Source organism: Alexandromys fortis, unplaced genomic scaffold, assembly GCF_014885135.2.
Source record: "Alexandromys fortis isolate MF-2015 unplaced genomic scaffold, M_Fortis_MF-2015_v1.1 scaffold_115, whole genome shotgun sequence".
NCBI classification, from domain to species: domain Eukaryota; kingdom Metazoa; phylum Chordata; class Mammalia; order Rodentia; family Cricetidae; genus Alexandromys; species Alexandromys fortis.
Genome location: NW_026067989.1, coordinates 4,071,194 through 4,092,547, shown reverse-complemented (window position 1 = coordinate 4,092,547; position 21,354 = coordinate 4,071,194). Strand labels below are relative to the sequence as shown.

The 21,354-nt window shown below is 36.1% G+C and overlaps 1 protein-coding gene across 2 annotated transcripts in view; it reads right to left on the bottom strand.

The window, feature by feature from the left end:
* Positions 1-21,354, bottom strand: part of Xrn2 (5'-3' exoribonuclease 2) — a 72,970-nt gene that overhangs the window by 30,099 nt on the left and 21,517 nt on the right. For both annotated transcript variants that reach the window (XM_050159527.1, XM_050159528.1), the window contains 11 exons: positions 18,778-18,822; positions 17,515-17,646; positions 15,135-15,253; positions 12,405-12,540; positions 11,196-11,303; positions 11,019-11,108; positions 9,773-9,845; positions 7,214-7,297; positions 4,849-4,946; positions 4,202-4,281; positions 2,209-2,265 (listed from right to left, as the gene is read on the bottom strand). In XM_050159527.1, the coding sequence (XP_050015484.1) occupies positions 2,209-2,265; positions 4,202-4,281; positions 4,849-4,946; positions 7,214-7,297; positions 9,773-9,845; positions 11,019-11,108; positions 11,196-11,303; positions 12,405-12,540; positions 15,135-15,253; positions 17,515-17,646; positions 18,778-18,822 (1,022 nt within the window). The remainder of the gene's footprint in view (positions 1-2,208; positions 2,266-4,201; positions 4,282-4,848; positions 4,947-7,213; positions 7,298-9,772; positions 9,846-11,018; positions 11,109-11,195; positions 11,304-12,404; positions 12,541-15,134; positions 15,254-17,514; positions 17,647-18,777; positions 18,823-21,354) is intronic.

Below are 21,354 nucleotides of genomic sequence, written 5' to 3'. Positions count from 1 at the left end.
AGTAAGGAGAGAGGGTTAGCTGGTTGCTACTCAGCCTCTCTGAGCTTGCAGGTTTTCACCCCAGCCTTAGAATCTTGTGTCTTATTTATAAATAGAATGATAGAAATTCAGTTAAAGCTACCTTTAGCGGCAGCTACAGGGCCAATGCCTGTGGGAACTGAATTCCCACCAGGCTGCGGCCTGAGCAGCCAGCCTGCTGCTAGAGAAGCTGGCCGAGAACTGCAGAGTTGCAATTGCAGGCTGAAATAGAAGTAGATTAAGGTGTAGTCACTGTTCCAAAGATAAAACAACAAGAGTTAGCAAGGATTATTAGAAAAAACACTATGTCCAAACAAATTAAAATAGTGAAGGAAAAAAACAAGCTGAGGACAATTAAATGATCATCCAAGTTAAGCTACTAATACACTGAATAGCTAAGGAAATCAATACTAAAAAAAAAAAAAATAAAATAAAAGCTCTCCGAGGTCACAAGTTATATCTGCTTATATATGAACTTGAGAGGTAAGACCAGATGTGACAGGAACCAATAATCAATCTGAGGAAAGAATTTCAAGAATGGAAGGAGATGCTGGCTGAAGGAAAGTATAAAAAGAGTCAAAATAATGACTAGAAGGTTCTATTTTTTGATCTTCATTTATCAAACAATTACAATTAGAATATACAATGTGGATACATTATGTGCATGCACATGCATGCATGCGCATGTGCGCGCGCACACACACACACACACACACACACACACACACACACACTTGCAAAAACCTGGATCTTGGCCTCAACATCATCTCTCAGAGAAAATGCTGAAAATTGCACTGTAAAATAAAAATTAGCTCAAATTTACCACAAATCTTTTAGAAAATTGTCTCAAAAAAAGTCCACATCTGAAGAAGTTTCAACAAAAAGCTGAATATGCACCAAAAACTTGGATTTGTTTTATAAACTTAATGAGAACAGCAGATACATTAGGCATCAAACATTACAGGGTCCTTCAGGTTTGGAAACAATGAGCCAACAAGTTCATCACCTATCACTCAAAAAATACTCCAGGACTTATCCACTGATCTATAACTCTCCTGCAGGCAAACTTCTCTATCGTAATTAGAAACTTCAGTAGAATTAACCATTTCTAGAGGGCTTGGTAGTAAAGCCTTTGAAAAATGCAGAAAACCCAAGGAGTATAAACAAAAATGTGACAATTCAAATAGAGAACTGGTGCAATTAACTGGCCTGAAGCACCAATGTGAGGCAGAGACCCCACAGGTTAATGCAATGTCCACACTAAATGTGGTAGAGCCAGTTTGTTTGTAATGGGCTTAGGAGCATGGCTTTAAAGTCTGCACTTCACCCTCAACAAAAGAACACAAAGAGAATCGGGACAAACCACATATAAAGATGAACAGCAAAACATATATTTATAAAATAAGCCCTTCTAGAACAGCAATTAGCTACTTACTAGATCCATTTAAGTCAGGAAATAAACTGATTATATTTTGGAATGAGAAATTTAAGTAAAATCTAAAGTATCTCCTGAAAGTATGAGCAATTTTAACAATGGGTCAGAGAGAAAGACTTAGAATTATCATGTGTTTACCAAATTCTTAAATGTGTATGATTTGGTCTTGCCTAAAAACTGCCAAAAATAATAACAGCATAAAACCTGGCACTCAGAGTTTGCACACAGAAGCAGTGTGCTACTGTATACTTTTATCTGCAACAGTTACATCCCACTCTACACCCTCCCTTTTTTGAACTCAACAGAAGATGCTGAAGTTAGGGGTAAATTTTCCAGCTAATCTTAATATACTACATATTTTTATTTTTTAATTCTGCGGGACCACAATTATAACAATAATTACAAAAACAGCGAACCAGTGTAAGCCAATGGGGCGGTAAGGTTCGTCTGCTTCTGTATAACATGCTACCCACAGACTATTTCCACCTCCCACTTTCCCTAATCCTGGAAGAATCAGTGGTTGTCAGGGGAAACCAGAAAACAGATAAGCATGCTTGTTAAATCAGTAACCTTAACAATATACATAATTTAAAGTCAAGAGGCTCTGCTCTGAGGTCTGCAACACAAGGACTCTCAATCTCAAAGAACTGGTGAATTAACACTGCCATTTCCTTGTAAATTAGAGATCTGTTAAAACTCACTTGTAATTGTGAAACTGTGCCCTGGGCAAATGCTCCGAATTCTAGAAAACTTACCTGACTGAAGTGTTCTGTGTCAGGTCCCGTAACATGGGCACAGGGGAACATACTGTTCTAAAGGAAAACAGAAGAATCACCAGTGAGCACAGTGAAACTCTTTGGGAAGTAAGATACACTATTTGTGAGGCTTTTGAAAAATCATTAAAATGTACTAACAAATATAGTATATAAGATGACACTGTTTATTATGAGTAGAAAACAATTATGGATAGTTTATATTAAAACAACAAAAGACAATCTCCCTTCCCCTAGTTAATCCAAAAAGGGAAGGAAGAGATTAACAAAGGGACTCAGCAGTTAAAACACCTCTCTTCTAAAGGACCCAAGTTTGGTTGCCAGCACCCCAGTTAGGAGGCTCACAACCTCCAATAATTCCAGCTTTAGGGGAATCTGACACTCTTGTCTGGCCTCCACAAATATGTGCACTCACACGCACATACCCACACACAGACAAGAACTGAAATGATTAAAAAGAAAATAATTTAGAAAAGAAAGCCTAATAGTCAGTGGTGTGGGACATTGGTCAGCATTCTATCAATTATATTTTAAATAAACATGGATTGGTCAGTGGCCAGGCAGGAAGTATAGGTGGGACAACCAGACAGGAAGTAGAGGCAGGTCAATGAGAACATAATTCTGGGAAGAAAAAAATCCTAGTCTGCAGTCCTGACCCAGCAACAGAAGAAGCAAGATGTGACTGCCTTGCTGAATAAAGTACTGAGCCACATGGCTAACATAGACAAGAATAATGGGCTAATATAAGTTATAAGAGTTAATAAGAAGACTGAGCTAATGGGCCAATCAATTTATGATTAATGTAGAACTCTGTGTGATTTCTTTGGGACTTAACGACTATGGGAACCAGGCAGGACAGAAACCCAGACAACAATTAACTGTAAGATATTTAATCTTAGTAGAAAACAGAGAAATACAACTGTAAAGCACATGAGGTCATTAAACAGATTAAGAAAGAAAGAGGTGACAAAGTCTCAAGGGTCTGTCTGAGCAGAGTATCAATCTCTCTCACACTACAGCTCACTAGGATGATACTATATTGTAATCACTTAGAAATATTCAACTCACTTTAATGATTAGTAAGTCTCCTCCTGAATATGTGCCCTGAGTAGCTGTCCAAAAACTCTGATCTCAGAACTATTTTATATTCTTGAAAATTATGCAGTCAGGCTGGGGAAATGATTCAGTCATAAAGTGCATGAAGACCAGAGCTCTAATCCCCAGCACCATGTAAAAAGTTAAGCATAGCAAACTGTCCTTGTAAATATCAGGGCTGAGAAAGTAGAAAGAGAAGGATCCCAAGTACTTGTTGGTCAGCCAGTGTAGCCAATATTCCAGCTCCAGGATCAGAGAAACCATGTCTCAAAAAGGAAAAGGAAAATAAAAAAGTAGAGAGTAAATGAGGAAGGCATCCAATATAGCTATCTAGTTTCTATACAAGTGAATGTATGCACATACTTGTGTACACACACACATTGTATATATACACGATGGAGAGGGGGATCCCAAAGAACTTTTCTATTTGTTATAACTATCTATTAAAAATGTTTAAAATACTAAATTAGCAAATAACATTTCGATGTAAAACAACTGTATTTTACAAAATCAAACAAGAAATAAGAGTATTTCTGTTACTTTTTTTAAACTAAAACTCTGGCTTATTTATTTCAATCACCTTTTCTGTTTCTTATCCCACCTCTGAAAACTCCACCATGTGTTCAAGAAACAGAATGGAGAAAGCAAGCGGCAACGAAATAGTAGCATATGACAACAGCTGTGACTGCAGGTGCCTTAGTTTCAGGAACCCAGAAGCCCCACAGAAAGCAGCAAAGCTACTAAATGCTACAGATGGACTAGGAATCCATGTCTGTATTTTGGTACAGCAGAGTTTTGTTACAATTTTCACACTGGACAAAAAGGAAAAGCTAACTAAGTTTCGTTGAGTTGTCTCAATGACTTACAAGTGGGTACTTACTGATCTGGAAGAATGGCTTCTTCATCCAAAGAAAACTTTCCTTGAATCCCATGACACAATTCAGGTGGCACATCTACTGGCTGTGGAAAAATGCATTCCTATATTTTACTGAATGCATGGTACACAAGGATGCAGCAGAGACTTGTGCACCTTCTCTTAAGAAGATGTAAGTTCAGAGGCCTGTTACTCAGGGCCAAAGGTGAGGGTACAAACAAACCAAGGATCTATCAACAGGTGAGCATTTGCTTCTTACTGAACATTATTCAGTCATATAAAGAAATGACATTTTGGTAATGCCTAAAATATGGATGAACTTTTAACACTCAAAATGAAACGAGGCAGACAATGAAGATTAACACTGTAGAATTTCAGTTATATAAGGTATCAAGAATAAACAGATTCATAGAGAAAGATAAATATCTAACTTAGGGGATCACAGAGATGTTGTTTACTACTGTCAAATGGGCATAGAATTTCTGAATGGGTAAATGGAAAAGTTCAACAGATGGATAGTGGTGCTAGTTGTATAATACCAAAATACATTAAGTGTCACAAAATTTTATGCTTCAAAAAGATAAGGATAAATTAAATCCTAAACACACACACACATGCACATATTCCTAATTATTACAAATTATGTACTGTACCTCTGTGGAACCTGTCTGATACAGTTCTAAAATGAAGTCACGTAGTGGATGAAGTTTCCCCACAAACAAAACATCACTTCCAAGACTATTTCTCCTGTCTAAATAAAAAGAATAGGACCACAGTCAAGCAATTACATCTAATAAGACCATCTTTATAAAGCTACAACAAAGGAAAGTACCTGCATTCTAAAGTTAATCACAGTACAATGTTTATGAAAAATAATTTATTAGTGATAAACTTAAATGTGTGATGTGTAGCTCTTAAAATATCTGAATGAGTTTTTGAATAAATAACTATGAAAGTGGTTATTGCTGAGACATACTTGGATATATTGCAAGATAAAGGGCAAAACTTTCTTAGTTATAATGTATCCAATTTCTTGCATAAGTCATAAACATTCTCTAAGGAAATACAAATAACTTCATCATAACAAAGATGAACCAACGGTTTCTTAGACTTGTTATTTTGATACTGAAATTTTCAAAACTGAGTTCATCTTTACAATTTTCCAATCTAAATATTCTGTATTAATTATAAAATGCTATTTTTTTTATGCAGAGTAACATTTCAAAATAGCCCCCTAGGAGTAAATGCTTATTTTACCCAACGCTTTCAAGAAAAGTTAATCCTTTGAGGATAACAGGAAGAAGGCAGATGGAGAAAATGAATAATGCTTTCCTAAGAGGCAAGAGTATTTGTGTGTGAATGTCATTAAGAATCAAAATGTCAAAGGGTATTCTTCCTTTTTTTTTTTTAATTAACCTAGGAATGTTTATTTCCTTCTTAGTTTCTTCAAGGACCCAGTCATTGTTCAGTAGTGTGTTGTTTAATCTCCACAGGTCTGTGAATGCTCTAGGGTTTCTCTTACTGTTGATTTATAGTCTTATTCCAATAAGATCAGACAGAATAGGAGCAATTATTTCCATTTCCCTGTATTTATTAAGACTTGGTTTGTGTCCTACTTTATGATCTATTTCAGAGATAGTTACATGGTCTACTAAGAAGTATGTGTATTCTGCAGTTTGGATGAAATCAATGTCCTAAAAATATCTGCTCAGTACACTGACCTAGGATGTCATTTTTCTTTTAACTGATTTTATTGAGCTATACATTTTTTCTGCTCCCCTTCTTTTCTCTCCCCTCCACTTCTAACCTCTTCCATGGTCTCCATGCTCCAAATTTACTCAGGAGATCTTGTCTTTTTCTACTTTACATGTAGTTTAGATCCATGTATATCTCTCTTAGGGTCCTCTTTGTTTTACAGATTCTTTGGGATTGTAAAATTGTAGGCTGGATTTATTTGCTTTATGTCTAAAAGCTACTTATGAGTGAGTACATATTATATTTGTTTTTCTGGGTCTGGGTTACTTCACTCAATATGATGCTTTCTAGATCTATTCATTTGCCCACAAATTTCAATATGTGATTATTTTTTTCTGCTATGTAATACTCCATTGTGTAAATATTCCACATTTTCCTTATCTATTCTTCAGCAGAGGGACATTTAGGTTGTTAGGATGTCATTTCTTTCTTTTTTTTTAAATATTTATTTATTTATTATGTATACAATATTCTTTCTGTGTGTATGACTGAAGGCCAGAAGAGGGCACCAGACCTCATTATAGATGGTTGTGAGCCACCTTGTGGTTGCTGGGAATCGAACTCAGGACCTTTGGAAGAGCAGGCAATGCTCTTAACCGCTGAGCCATCTCTCCAGCCCTAGGATGTCATTTCATTCAGATATTTTTGTCAGCATTAGGATTACCTGTCAATTGCTGGGGTTAATCTGTGACATTATCTCTATCAGTACTTGTTTTTATCAAACTGGATGCACTTCTATTCAGGGTTTAGAATATTAACATCCTCTTGATGATGGTCCTTTAATCAGTATGAAGTGACCATCTTCATCTGTTTCCGCTAGTTTGGGCTTGAAATATATATTATCAGGCCCAATACCTTGTTTCCTCGGTCCACTTCCTTGAAATAACTCAAACGATATTCTTGAAATGTAATTTTTTGTTGAAGGTCTTATAATGTAGCCCAAGCTGAACTTGGAACTTTCAGCAATCCTCCTACTTTACCCATTTCAGTACTAGGATAATAGAGGACTATGCCACTAAGTACAGTAATTTTTAAAATAAATAAGTAAATATTTTTAAATAAAAAAATTGTCATTTAGTACTCAATTTACAGATAATAGATTAAGAAGCAAAGTTAATGTCTGCTACAAAGAAGTAAAACAATAATCTGTGCCTTCTATATGAGAAATTAAACAAACAGAATAAAAAAGTATCATTTTATACAGAAATGTAAAGTCTATGTTGCACAAACTCAACATTGACCAAGTGGCAGTGTGACTCTTACTCTCTTCTGGAGTGAGGTCTGGGTACACTTCTTCTAGGGCAGCTCGCAGCCTTCGTTCATCCACAAATGGCAATAGAGCAACTCCTGGGGAAACCAACAAACCTGGTTACCCGGCTATTAAAATCACCCGATTTCAGATTTTCATAGGTTCAAATGAACATTCTAGTAAAGTATCTCTGTTGACACAAAGACACTAAACTCTATTTTGTCATGTAGCCAAAACTCCGATGTAAGTATTTGCATATGCGGTGGTAATGACCAAAAATGTCCCCTATTGTTCATAGCTACAATGCTGTCACCTCACTAAAGCCCTAAGGCCAACAGCAGCTAATCTTCCTAGAGCCTGACCTGTCCTTTTGTCCTTCCTGATTCTTTGTAAAAATGAGGTCATTTACCTAACATACTCAGAAGTTCTATTTCTGGGCTACATGAAGTCTTTTTAACTTCTAAGCTTCCAAAGCACTGTTTATACTTTAATCTGATTAATTTGTATGCAAACATTCTTTAGAGCCTTGCCTAAATAATTTACTATTGGGAAATAGAACTACCTGTCCATATGGGGCTAAAAATGGTCCCCAGAGTACGCAGAACTAAAGGTATTGTTTTATTTGACCTAAGGTTACTATTTTCAGGGAAGTTTATCCTTAATACAGTACCTACTGTAATACTAAAAAAGGTTACTGAAGCTTATCTATTTTCTGCTAGAGAACAGCAAACATCGTATTATGAACAAATAAAACTTAAAAATAAATAGCAACAACAAAAGTTTAATAGAACTAAATAATTCTAAAACAACCACCACTCCAAACCACTGTATTTGAAAATTATAAGAAATGAAAAGCTTCCAAAGTAGACTTAATTACTATACTATTTTCTCAGTAAGGAAGCATCTGATTTTACTGCCATATAGGAATCTAAGTTTAAAAAGAAACTAAGTTCTGGTATAAATTTTGCAGTACCTAAAAGAAGTGACCTTGGCCGAGTGGTGGTGGCGCACGCCTTTAATCCCAGCACTCAGAAGGCAGAAGCAGGTGTATCTCTGTGAGTTCGAGGCCAGCCTGGTCTACAAGAACTAGTTCCAGGACAGGCACCAAAAACTACAGAGAAACCCTGTCTCGAAAACCCATAAATAAATAGATAGATAGATAGATAGATAGATAGATAGATAGATAGATAGATAGATAGATAGATAGATAGAAAAGAAGTGACCTCAAAATTACTAACAGAAAAAAAAAGGAGTTGTTCAAATTCTGTTTAGTTACACACTTGGGAGAAATATACCAACAAATACCCAAGTCATTATTTACCTTTATTTTCTACCCATTTGACTTAGGATTTAAAAAAAAGTTCTATAAGACTTTCCTATAGTAAAACTTTTCTACAATATTAGTTCCAGAAGCTGGATCCAATCAGGAAACAACTTGCAGTAACACTTGACAGTGCTAAAGTCACCAAGGAACAAATCACCGCTGTTGCCTGGGTAAAGGTGAGACAGTTCGTCTCTCTGTGCTCTAGTCCATACACTGCCTCTTCTGATCCTCACATTCACCCTGCTGAGATTCTAATCCATTTATATGAGACAAAAACATTTTACATAACCCCAATCAGTAGGATGCATTTCCATTATCACAAAAGTATGAAATTATCACTACTACGTAAACCAAAGCCCAACCTCCCCCACAAATCTCTTAAACTTTTCAAATACAGCATTGGGGGTGAGGGTGAATGTTGTGAGGTTGCTGTGGACCAAAGTCAGTTGTACATGCCAGGCAAATGATCTACCACTGAGCTACATCCCAGTCCTTCAGTCTTTAATTGTTTGATATGCCCCTGTCTCACAATTCTGAGCTTAGAATCCAAGAAAAGTACACACACACACACACACACACACACACACACACACACACAAGTCAAAACGATTTGCTAAAAGAAGTCTTTGGCCAAGGATTTTTTAATTGTGTTTTATATTCCATGATCAACATTTGTGGAGTAGAAAAGAATAGCTCAAATTTAGTATGAATCTTAAAATTGCCTTTTCTACAAAATTTATTCACACAAGGAATTTAAAAACAGACAAAATAAATGAATTTCAAGTGTTAAGTTTCTAGTATATATTTTTTTTAAAGTTACAAGGGTATAACCCCAAATGGGCATGACTGTCTCTTTCTCAGACAATGGACTGCTGACTAAAGAAGTCACTAAGGACACTAAACCTGCAATTTTAACCTATTTCAACAAGTTACTATTTACCAGAAAGTTACTGTTAAAATTATTATTGACCATTGACAATCATGTATTGAATAGATACATCCACTTTCACATGTAACTACGAAAATAAGTGTAGAGTATGGTTTCCAGAAATCTTTTATCCTTAAGTCAAGACTAATCGATCAGCTTTATTAAAAACTTTAAACAAACCAGGTAGTGATGGTCCACGCCTTTCAAGGACAGCCTGGTTTACAGAGCTAGTTTCAGGACAGCCAGGGCTACATAGAGAAACTGTGTCTCAAAAAAACAAAACAACAACAACAAAAGTAAACAAAAATATCTAGATTTTACCTTGCCATGCATATTTCTTCCCATTCAAATCAATAGCAAAATCTTCAGGATAGAAGTCAATTATACTAGAATCCTATTTCAGGGAGAAAGTAAAAAAAAAAAAAAAAAATCAAAACCAAAAGTCACACACTTAGTCACAAGAAACATAACAAGACTCTTGTTCAAGTCATCAGACTTCAATGAAGAAATTTTGAAGTATATTTTCTCTAAATGCTAAGGCATGACATTACTAATGCGAGATGCAGTAAAAAAAAAAAAACAACCTTTATTTAAACAAAGAAAAAGAATTTCAGAACTGTTAATTATGGGCTACATGTAGTCACTGAAGGGTTTAGTCACTCAACATTTCCTACTCCCTGGCTGGGTCTCACTTTTTAACTAGCACAAAAAAAAAAAAAATAAGCTTAGAGGTAATTATTAAGTTGGGAGCGTAGGCCCAAGCCCCTTGCATCTATCCCAGCCCCCAGGCCTGAGAGTTATATTGGTCTGGACTCCAAATCCCAGCAGGCCAGGCCCACAGAGTATTTAAATGAACTCCCAAAAGAGGAAGACATGGTCTCTTTTCCTTCCTCCCGGTGGTCGTGTTCGCCTGCAGAACTCCCATTAAACTTGGATATTTCTTATTTGGCTTGACTGGTATTTTGCGTCGACAGAGAGCTCACATTAGGAAAATATTCCTAACATCTTGGAGGTTCCACCAAGATAGGGCAGGCCCACATTAGGAAAATATTCCTAACATCTTGGAGGTTCCACCAAGATAGGGCAGGCCCTTGCTACACGGCAGGCCACATGTTCAAAGTCCCCTAGTCTATTTTGCGTTGGCAGAGAGCTCGCCTTACAAAAATACTCCTAAAAGTAATTTTAGAAGTCAGATAGAATGTTTAAAGTCATTATATAGGGATGAAACAAACTGGAATACTTATGCAGTGCATGGTGACTTACAACTTTAATTGATACTGGAAATCAGAGGTGGATCTCTGTGAGTTCAAGGCTAGCCTGATCTACAGAGGGAACTCCAGGGCTATCTAGTAAGTTCCCTGTCTCAAAAAAGTTACATGAAGACTGAAAATAAATCAGTTTTATTTACTGGACAGAATACTCACAGCCAAATAAAGTACAGATTAACACACTGAAACGAAAAATATATGGAAGAACTTATTCTTTCTGTACTTCAGTTATTTAACTATGAAATGCTAAAGCAACTCTGACTAATGTTGCCAGCATACTTTAGAACACTAAGACTTACAGGGTCACTCATGAGCTTCCGCCATGATGGGGGTAGAAAGTTACCACTCGCAGCTGGAAAGACTCCCATGAGTTGCTCCAATGGTTTAAACTGCAAGAGAGGGAAAGGTTAAAGACTCCAAATTATTATCCAGTTCAAATTACAATTTTTTTTTTTTTTTATCAACTTGAGGCTTACCGGTTTTGTGCCCTTCTCAAACTCAGAAGACATGTCAGCAATACCTTCAAAGTCTGAGGCAAATGGTGCATAATGGAATGGATAATACCACTTCCAGGAAGCACAGCCCTAAAATCATTAATGACAAAAGCAAAATACTCTTAACAATGAACATGGTATAAAAAAAGTCTATAATATTTGTAAAATAAGCCTTCTGTTATATACTTCACTCATTAATTTTCTGAGTTCAAAATATTGTTTAGTTGCCTACTTCATATCAGTGGTTCCTATACCTAAAACATATGGTGAAACTTCTTGAATAATCAGTAGTTTGATGGAGGAAGGTCATTGGTTAATAAACAAACTGGCTTGGCCCATTTGATAGGCCATCCCTTAGGTGGGTGGAGTAGACAGAACAGAATGCTGGGAGAAGTGAGACAGATGCCATGCTGCTGCTCTCCAGGGCAGATGCGATGAAGCTCCGACCCAAGATGGACGTAGGCTAGAATCTCCCTGGTAAGTCACCACCTTGGGCCAAGCAGTGTTTATATGAATACAGTTTGTGTGTTGTTATTTCGGGGCATAAGCTAGCTGGCAGCCAGGAGCTGGGCGGCAGGAATGCAGCCCGCAGCTCCTACTACAGTAGTTACCATCAAATTGTATATTTTTTTTTAAATTTTTTTTTCATCAAATTTTATATTCACAAACACAATTGGGCTAAGATATTTATCCTTAATATATTTGATGACATTTCTTTCCAATCTCAAGCTTCTTTCATCAAATAAAACCAATTAACAAAAATTCAATATTCTATTTCATATAAAAATCATAATACTATAGGAGTGCTGGTACAACCAAATTCCTTCCAAATTTCTATTGGTATGATTTACACTGTATCTTTTCTTTAATTAGTGACTATCAAATACTCAGTTATTTTTAAACTCTATTTAAACAATCAAACCAAAACCCCAGTAAACTTTAATCATTTTAAAGACCAATTCAAACACTCTGATCCTAAAATCTTTTAACGTAACAAAATCAAATTTTACTGATACAGTAATTTCTAAGGAAATTCCAAGTCCTTACAAATATTAAAGAAATTTTAATAGAAAGTTTTAAATAACAAGTATGGATTCTATCTAAGAATATTCAACATTATGTACAGCTACAGAAATTACTAATTTTCTAAAATGAGTAGCCAAAACTTAAAAGGAAAAATTCTTTTGGTACCTGGTAATAATATCGAAGAACCCAGCACAGTCCTTCAACATAAGACTGAACAACCTTACGCCGGAATTTCTCATCAGCTGCATCTACATCAAATTTGTTCTTGTAGTATCGCTGCTTCCAACCAGCCTCCCATAACCTAAAAATTAGGTGAAATAAGTTTATGTTGAATTAATACATCTGCAGCAATAGTCTACTGGTTCCAACCTAAATCAATTTATATTTAATATCTAAGGGAAATTGAAGAATCTGAACAGAAAAACTGTTAACAGAGATTCATTTAACTTTCTAAAATGATGAGCTCTACTTTTAGCACCAATGATAATTAGACATCAGAAACCCAAATAATGATTATGGTAAGGCCATTAAATAACTACATTTGAAAAAAAAAAGAGAATAACCATTTTTTCAGTAAATACATGATACTTGCTGATCATAATTCTGCTTTCCATGTTTTTTATTGTTTAATAATTCTAAAACTATGTTCTAAGATTAAAATATTGAAGACATTTTATATTTCAAATTTGTCACAATATGTTAAACCATATAAAAAAAGTAAGTTATTTTTAAAGTAGTATTTTAAATGTTAAAAAGATATTTAAAAATCTAGGGAGCAAGCAAGCAAGATTGTGTGATACTTGTACTCACTATCTTTGCTCACTTCATACCTCTTGCAACACAGAGTTCTGATGACTTACTAGGAGAGAGAGATATATTTCTGCATCCCCTCCCCTCATATCCCTATTCTCCTCACTTATGTTCTGGTATAACCTAGAACAGGTCCGTTAATTTACTAATTATCATTAACATTAAAAATAAACAATCACATCTTAAATTTTATGTGTGTGTTCCAACATGCATGACTGAGCACAACATGCATGTTTCATGACCACAGGATTTCCTGGAATTGGAGTTAGCTGCCAAATTCATACTGGGAATGAAACCCAGGTCCTCTGCAGGAGCAGCCCATGCTCTTAAGCACTCATCTGTCTCTCCCCAGCCCCACAAACAATTTTCACTCCCCAAAAATTGTGTTTTGTTTTTTATCTTTATTCTTTCCAAGATTTAAATATGTTATTCAAGGAACAAGAAAAAAACTAAAGGACACTTTCAAAAAAAATCAAGGGAGACCAAGAACATCAAGTCCTTCTCCATTAACGCATGTCAGACTTTTACAAAATAACTTCGGAGAATACACTATCTTCCCAAACTATCTACCAAAAACAAAAAGTCTCTTAGAACTAGAAGAAATGGCCTCTACTCTACTGTTTTACATAACAGTATAAATGAAACAAATGACAAAAGCCTTAACCATTTCTTGATAGAAGCCTTGAATAACCCTGGCACCCATTAAGTAATAAATTACCTATTAACCTAGTGTTTATCATAATGGCTATGTGATAAACAAAAAACAATCTAGCTGGGTAATATGGCACATGCATCTTAGCACTCAATGGCAGAAGCAGGCACACATCTCTGTCAGCTCAAGAGTAGCCTGGTCTACAAAGCAATTTCCACACAAACTTAGACTACTCAGTGCCTTGTGTTTAAAAAAAGAAAGGGGGCGGGGAGTTGGGGAGACAATTCAGAGGAGAGAGAGCTCAGAGGTTAAGAACACTGTCTGCTCTTCCAGAAGACTAGGGTTCACATCCCAGCACCCAACCACCATCTGTAACTCCAATTTCAGGGTATCTGAAATTCTCTTCTTGCCTCTCCAGGTACCAGGTACACACATGGAACAAAGGCATACATTCAGGATTCAGGCTAAAACACATAAATACATTTAAAACTTCTAGGATGAAAACCCAAAGTGACAGGGCAAAGACCAGAGATATATTAATTAAATGTTTATCTCATGGCAATTTATTGATCTAATTTTTCCCCATTGATCCAATATTAAAGGATTCTAGGAAAATCAAGTCATATATGACATACACATGAAGTTCTTAATCATAAATAAGAATACCCACATTCTATCTCCTGTGCAAGAAATTTGCCTTGCTGGACTTTGAAAGACACCATCTTCCTAAATTCTTAGTGAGCTACAATGTTTTAAATTGTTGGCCTTTTGTAAAGAGAGCACAGGGTAATCTGGACTTGGGTATAGGAGAGGCTAGTAATCTTTTTACATAATGACTCCAAGTCCAGCCTCTGAACCAATTACAGAATCAAAGCTTCTCACTATAAAATTTAAGTACGTAGTTAAAAGGAAAAAAACTTCTCTGCCATGAAACAAAATTGTACATATGCAATTCTATAGTTCTTTTTTAAAATACATATTTATATCTTAAAATGACTTCTGCACATTTCGTTTTGAAGAGCAACCTTTTCAGTTGAGAACACTAAAGCAAACTATGTTATTGTCAAAATGTATCTTAACTTTCTAGGCTAAGCAACTTGAAATTTTAATCTCCAAACAGTAACATTCAGATCACATTATTGGAGCTAAATATTCGTGACTAGCCAATCTAGTGCTTGGTCTCAGAGGGGAAAGTGGCTTGGAAGACAGAAAGCTGCCTGCATACTAATCTAGATACTTGGGTTTAACAGCAACAGCTTACACATCTCTGTGGAATTAGTGACTATTCTAACTCTCCACATTAATTACTGATGGATAAAAAGATCACAGGCAAGTATCTGAAGGCATTGCTGCTCTAAGCTAAATAGCAATAATTAGACCACATCTATTTCAGCAATTTGCTAACAAAGTTCTACCAAAAAAAATGGCTTTACCTGATGTTATCCTCTGGCTCTGGCTCACTGTCACTGTCTTCTGCTTTTCTCTTAATTCCTGCTAGTGGAGATGGGGAGCCATCAGATGCAAAACTTGTATTAGGAGATACTGAGGGACTCTGCAGACAATTATGACATTACAGAAGGACTGCATTATTCATTTTACACAAGAAGATATAGGCAAATATCTACCACTTAAGAGTTTCATGGTGATAATTTTCAAAACTATTAAACAGAGAGCAAACGTATCTACAAAGAGACTGACCTTCTCCCACACCAGTTCCCTTCCCAAGAAATCCAACAAAGTACCAAGCTTTCTATGTTCAAATTCCAAAGAATTATTAAAACAAAACATGTTTTAAAAAAAAAAATAATAGTTTAACAAACATAAAAAAATTATTCAGCTTGAGTCTTGATTTCTTTTGGTAGTTTCCTACATTATGAATTTACAATTAGTCTCTACTATCAAACAATAAAGTTATAAAAAAAACCTGAATGGAAAATCAAATACATAGTACATATTATCTGTAATACATAACACTTACACACATCAGACAAAGCTTGTGAGAGTGCCATCAAATAGTAAGCCATACCCAACCACTCTGGAAGGCAGCAAAGACTTTACCTGAAAACTGTTAAATTATTTTATATGTATTGTTTTAAGATGAAGTATATAAAATAGAAAAGTGAGGACTTTCATTAGTATTGCAAAAAAAACTTGAATGATAAATTACTATTTTTCCTTTGTACCAAACTCAAAGAACACAACAGGACCCTAAATATTTTAATATTTAATTAATTATTTTAAAAAAATCTTTGCGATTATAGTTAAAATAAATGACCAAAATTGTCATGATAGATAACATTTTCATAGTTAAGCTTTCCTTCTGCTAATCACAGCAGGTTAGCTATTTTAAATAAATTGAAATACTTTAAAATGAGAGCTCACAAGGCTCTATAGGCTTTAATGATAGTAAAACAAAAATCTTAGCATGAAGACAGTCCACATTACATACTAAAAAAATGTTAGGCTATACTTCACATAGAACTTTAAAATACTTTTCTTTCAAAAACGTATGTCAGCTTTGTTCAGAGCAATTTAATAAACCAAGGCTAGAAAGACAGCTCAGTGAGTAATACACTTGCTGTACCAGAACAAGACTCTGAGTTCAACCCACATATATCAAAAAAGAAAAGGCCAGACACAGCTTTTAATCACAAACTCTGAGAGTTTGAGACTAGACTAGTCTACACAGTGAGTACCAGCCAGGACTGTATAGTTAGAGTCTGTCTTTTTAAAAAAAATTGTGAAAGGTGAAAAACAACTCTACAAATTGCCCTATGACTTCCATAAGTGCACAGTGATTCACAGCACCCTCACACACACATCATACAAGCACAATAATAATCATTAAATAATTTCTTTTAAAAATACATATTCAATGTCTAAACAAATCAGTACAGAAAGGTATCTTTGTATTTGGAAAATGAGAGAGGGGGGCATTATCCAACAGACTGGTAAGAGTCTGACATACCAAGTTCAGCCTCTACTGGATGCATGCATGGCCTTGAGCAGTGCAACCTCTGTGAGCTTCCCCGACACTGATGATGATATTCTTTTTAGATGGTATAACAAGTGTTAAATAAATTATGTGTGTCAAAGATCACTGACTAGTATTCTGCTTGTCTAGCACAAGTAGTTAATCAACCAGTAAATGTTCATTATTAGGTAAGTCTTATCTATGTGGGTGACATTCATATTAACTGCCCAAGCAAAAGCATAGAGAAATTGTATGCTTTTCAAAATACAGTATTTCCTATCAAAAAAAAAAAAAAGATATTCCTCAATGACTTAATCCTCATGGTCTAATTAAGGCACAGAATAGTTCCGAAAAGATATTTTAAGGTATCCGTTACTACCCAAAATTTGGGTAATTTGTATTTGTAAAGATAAAAAACAGATGGCAAAAGCTCAAAACTGGTTCCTAGGAGGAAGGAAAAAATAAGACAGCAAAAGCCACTGTGCTCCCTAATCTAGGCCTTAAGACATTTGGATACCCCAAATTTTTACATTTTTAGTACCATTTACCAATCAGTTCTTTGGGGTAGAGCCAAACAGCTGTAGTCCATGTATTATAGGAACACCAATGCCATTTAGCTATCTCTTTAGATAACTTGTATTGACTATCCCATTTTCTTTCACTTCATTTAGTAATTTTCATCTTGATAAAGACAGATTTAATAAAGTTAAAAATATTCTGAGACAATGTTGGGAAAACCCTGTCAAACAAAACCTTAGACAAAATAATAAAATCCACACACAATTTTAAAAGGAATTGAACATTCTCCATGCAACACCACAAAGAAGCAAGTCACTTACTGAGTTACTATGCATCCTCATTTCATAGGCCGCGTGTCTTGGATTACTGGCTACTTGACAACCTGGGGAATTTCTTGAACCCAAGGCATGAGGTGTTAATATTCCACCAGGAGTAAAAGCTGGTTGATCTCTCTAACATAAAACAGAAGTAAAATTAAATTACAAAACAATTAGTGACAGGAAACAAAGAAGATAATGGAATAGTCCTCATAAGTGCTTTTGATGATGAACTGTTTATGTGGAACTCTGAGAGAAATAAACCCTCTCCTAGTTGTTTTAGGTCATGGTGTTTCATCATATCAATGATAACCCTAACTAAGACAGTGCTCGTGAATCCAAATGCAATGGTAAGCAACTTAACATTTCTCCCTTTCAGTTTCAGATATTGCTCAATTCTTATAAAACATAGTAAAGGCAACAAGTCAGAAAATCCATCTGGTAAGAAAAATAAGGTGAGGTGACTATAAAGCATTATGCAATAACAGACAGAATCTATCACAGTCAGACAATAAGCAGCATAGTTAAAAGAAAGGACTGATCCATACTAGGAGCAAAACCAACAAAGAAGGCCATGTGTATAATGGAAGGGAGTAACAAAAGCAGGAATGTAATTAGAAGTACAAATGAAGGAACCCCTCAACAGCACAATAGGTGAATTTAGAACATGGGGGAGGGGGTGGTTCTAGATCGGCAGAATTAGACCAAAACCAAAATAGAAGTGAATTTTGAAGGGACAAAGGAGTCTGAGGAGATTTCAAAGAGAGAAACAAAATTCAGAGGGTCACATTCTAAGAGGATTAGAATCTGACAAAGATGAAGGAAGAGAAAATGTGTACAGTAGCTTCCAAGAAGATACAAAGGGCCAACTATTCTTATTACAAAAACTACCTAACTGTTACAAACAATTCTAATAGAAAAAGGCTACTTGCTGCCCACTTCTTGTCCATCATGTAGAACTCCTGACACTAAAACTCAAAAGGGACTTCTTTAAAAATGACTGTGTACAATGGCACATACCAATAATCCTTTGCACTTGAGAGACTAAGGCAGGAGGATTGAGAGCTCAAGACCAACTCAGGCTAGACAGATACATATATTCCCTACCTCAACATGCCCATGTGCACATGCATGCATGCATGCGCGCACACACACACATACACACAAGACAGCGGACTGGGGGTGGATGGTCTTGACTAAGGATTATTTATCATCCTCAAAAAAAGTTAAACTATGACCAATCCCATGCAATTAATTAAAACTCACCTTCATCCTCTTTCTTTTTTCTTTCTGTCGTCTTCTAAAACTGTCCTAAAAGTATAAAATCCACATATTCTGTCAAATAATTACACAAAAATGTCAGAGTTAAACATTAGCAGGAGTGATTCGAAAGACCATTTAAGTTTTAAAGGAAAATATCAATAATATGGGAACCTAACTAAACTAGGACTCACACTATATATATACAAAGCCCTGTCTATCAGAACTCTAGATATGCAGAAAGACTGAATTTAGATAAAAGTAAACTGTTCTTGAAGTTTTCAGATCTTAAAAATACACTGCAGGAAAATGGAAGAACTATGACAAAGACCGTAGCTTTACCTAGATGGAATAAGCTTTTCAATATGGAGAAAATACAAATACAAAAACAATGAATCTTATCTTGTTAAATATAATTACCATTTAAAACCTCTACGAGATAGCTGAATGAAAACATTTGGTTACATTACTAAAGGCTGCTAACCACTCCTAAGTCCAGCACAAATGGCAAGCAAGAAAGAAGTGGAATTCCACAAACACTAACCCCTAGCTTCCAAAAAGCTATCAACAGGAAAAAAGAGAATTCAGATTTACTATTTATTCTGGGCCAAGTTTATGAATAAGGATTCTTTCTCTCTGTTCTCAAAGGGCAGTCATGTTTTCAGCTCTCTAAGATTTAGGGCTGATATTGCTCATTAACAAACGGTTCATTCCACAGCTTTGCACACTCACACCCAACAAAGTAAAACAGAATGGTCACGGTTTCTGTTGGGACTGAAACAGAAGCCAGCAGATATACTGCTGGTGGTTACCCTAAGTGCATTCTCCCAAGCGCAATGCAAAACTTTAATGAGATTTGAAATTGGTGTTTTCTCTCAGGAGAGGAGTCTTGTTTTTCTTTTTTCTTTTTCTTTTTCTTTTTTTTGAATTTTCGAGACAGGGTTTCTCCGTAGTTTTTGGTTCCTGTCCTGGAACTAGCTCTTGTAGACCAGGCTGGCCTCGAACTCACGAACTCACAGAGATCCGCCTGCCTCTGCCTCCCGAATGCTGGGATTAAAGGCGTGGAGTCTTGTTTTTCAAGACAGTTTAGCCTTGTGTAGCCTTGGCTGTCCTGGAATTCACAGAACCACCTGCCTCTGCTAGAATTAAAGATATACACCACCACACCGGCTCAGGAGAGAGGTTTAATAAAGCATACCTGAAACCTCCAATGGTATGGAAACTATTGATTTCTTCCACTTGGATTTCTATCTGTGGTTCTGGAAATCTAACCTAGGGTTTCTTCCATGTGAGGTAAGTACTCTATGTATTCAGCTATATCCCTAGCTCTCGATTATTTTATTAATTTACATCAGAGAAAGAGAGATGTATGAGAGGGGTGTGTGTGTGTGTGTGCACACGCACATGAGCGAGCACGGGCACACATGTGAGAACTTACAGGAGTCTGTCCTCTCTTACCATGTGGGTTTCAGAAACCAAATGCAGGCTTGGAAGCAAGTACTTTCACCCACTGAGCTATCTAGCTGGTTCCCTTACTGATTTCTCTAATAAAGCTTTCTTCCTCTCTCCCAAAGCAGCTTCTATCTAGATCATCTGCAGACTGTGAAATCTGTCACTCTTCAGAACTTCTTCCAGTCACATTCTTCACCTGGCTTTCCCCTATCCTTGCTCCTGCCTTTACACAATGTTATTGTTGCCTTGAGCCCAGTACTTGGACCTCTTCACTTCTCTCTTCCCATGGGAATGAGCACAAGCTCTTGGCTTTAAACACGATCTATATACTACTAAACAGGACTTCTGCTCCTTCAAAATCTCCATCTGCGTACTTTGAACTAAACATGTCCAAAATGGAATACTCACCTAAAACTCTAAGACTTTCCTGCACCCTAATCTTTCCTAGGGGAGCTGCTCCAAACACTTTCTAACTGCTTGGAAGTACCCTGGGGTCATTCCTGACACCTCATTTCTCTTTTACAACCTGCATTTAGCCCATCAGCCAGTCCCATTGGCACTACTTTCAAAACTTGTTCAGAATCCCTCTGCCCTCAATAGTTAATCAAAACAAGGTAGGTGGAAAGTCAGATCTTGTCAGTTTTCTATCCAGAACCCTCCACTGAAGCATAGTAAAGTCCTTAAGATGGCCTATGGGGCACTAGATCTGGCCCCCATCACTTTTTGGAACTCTACACTAATACTCTTACCTTCTTGCCTCTGCTCATGCCACATAATACTTGCTTCTTGTTGTTCTGTATAGCAGCTCCTGTCCAGAGCTTTGGCACAGCTATTCTCTGGGTTTTAAGTGTTTTCATTAAATATCTACATAGCATACTTCTCCACATTATTCATGTCTTTATTCACACTCATCTCTCAGCACGGCCTCACTGTGATTTCTAGTGCCATTACCACTTTCCCACATACTGTTTCAACTGCTGTTGTTTTTTGTTTGTTTGTTTTTAAATCTTAATGGCATTTAAAACTACCACATTACATGGTGGAGTTGGTGACTATATTTGTTGTTCATCTTCCACTAAAGAATGCAAGCTTCCAGAAGGCAGAAATTTTTGTCTAGTTTTACTTTAGTGT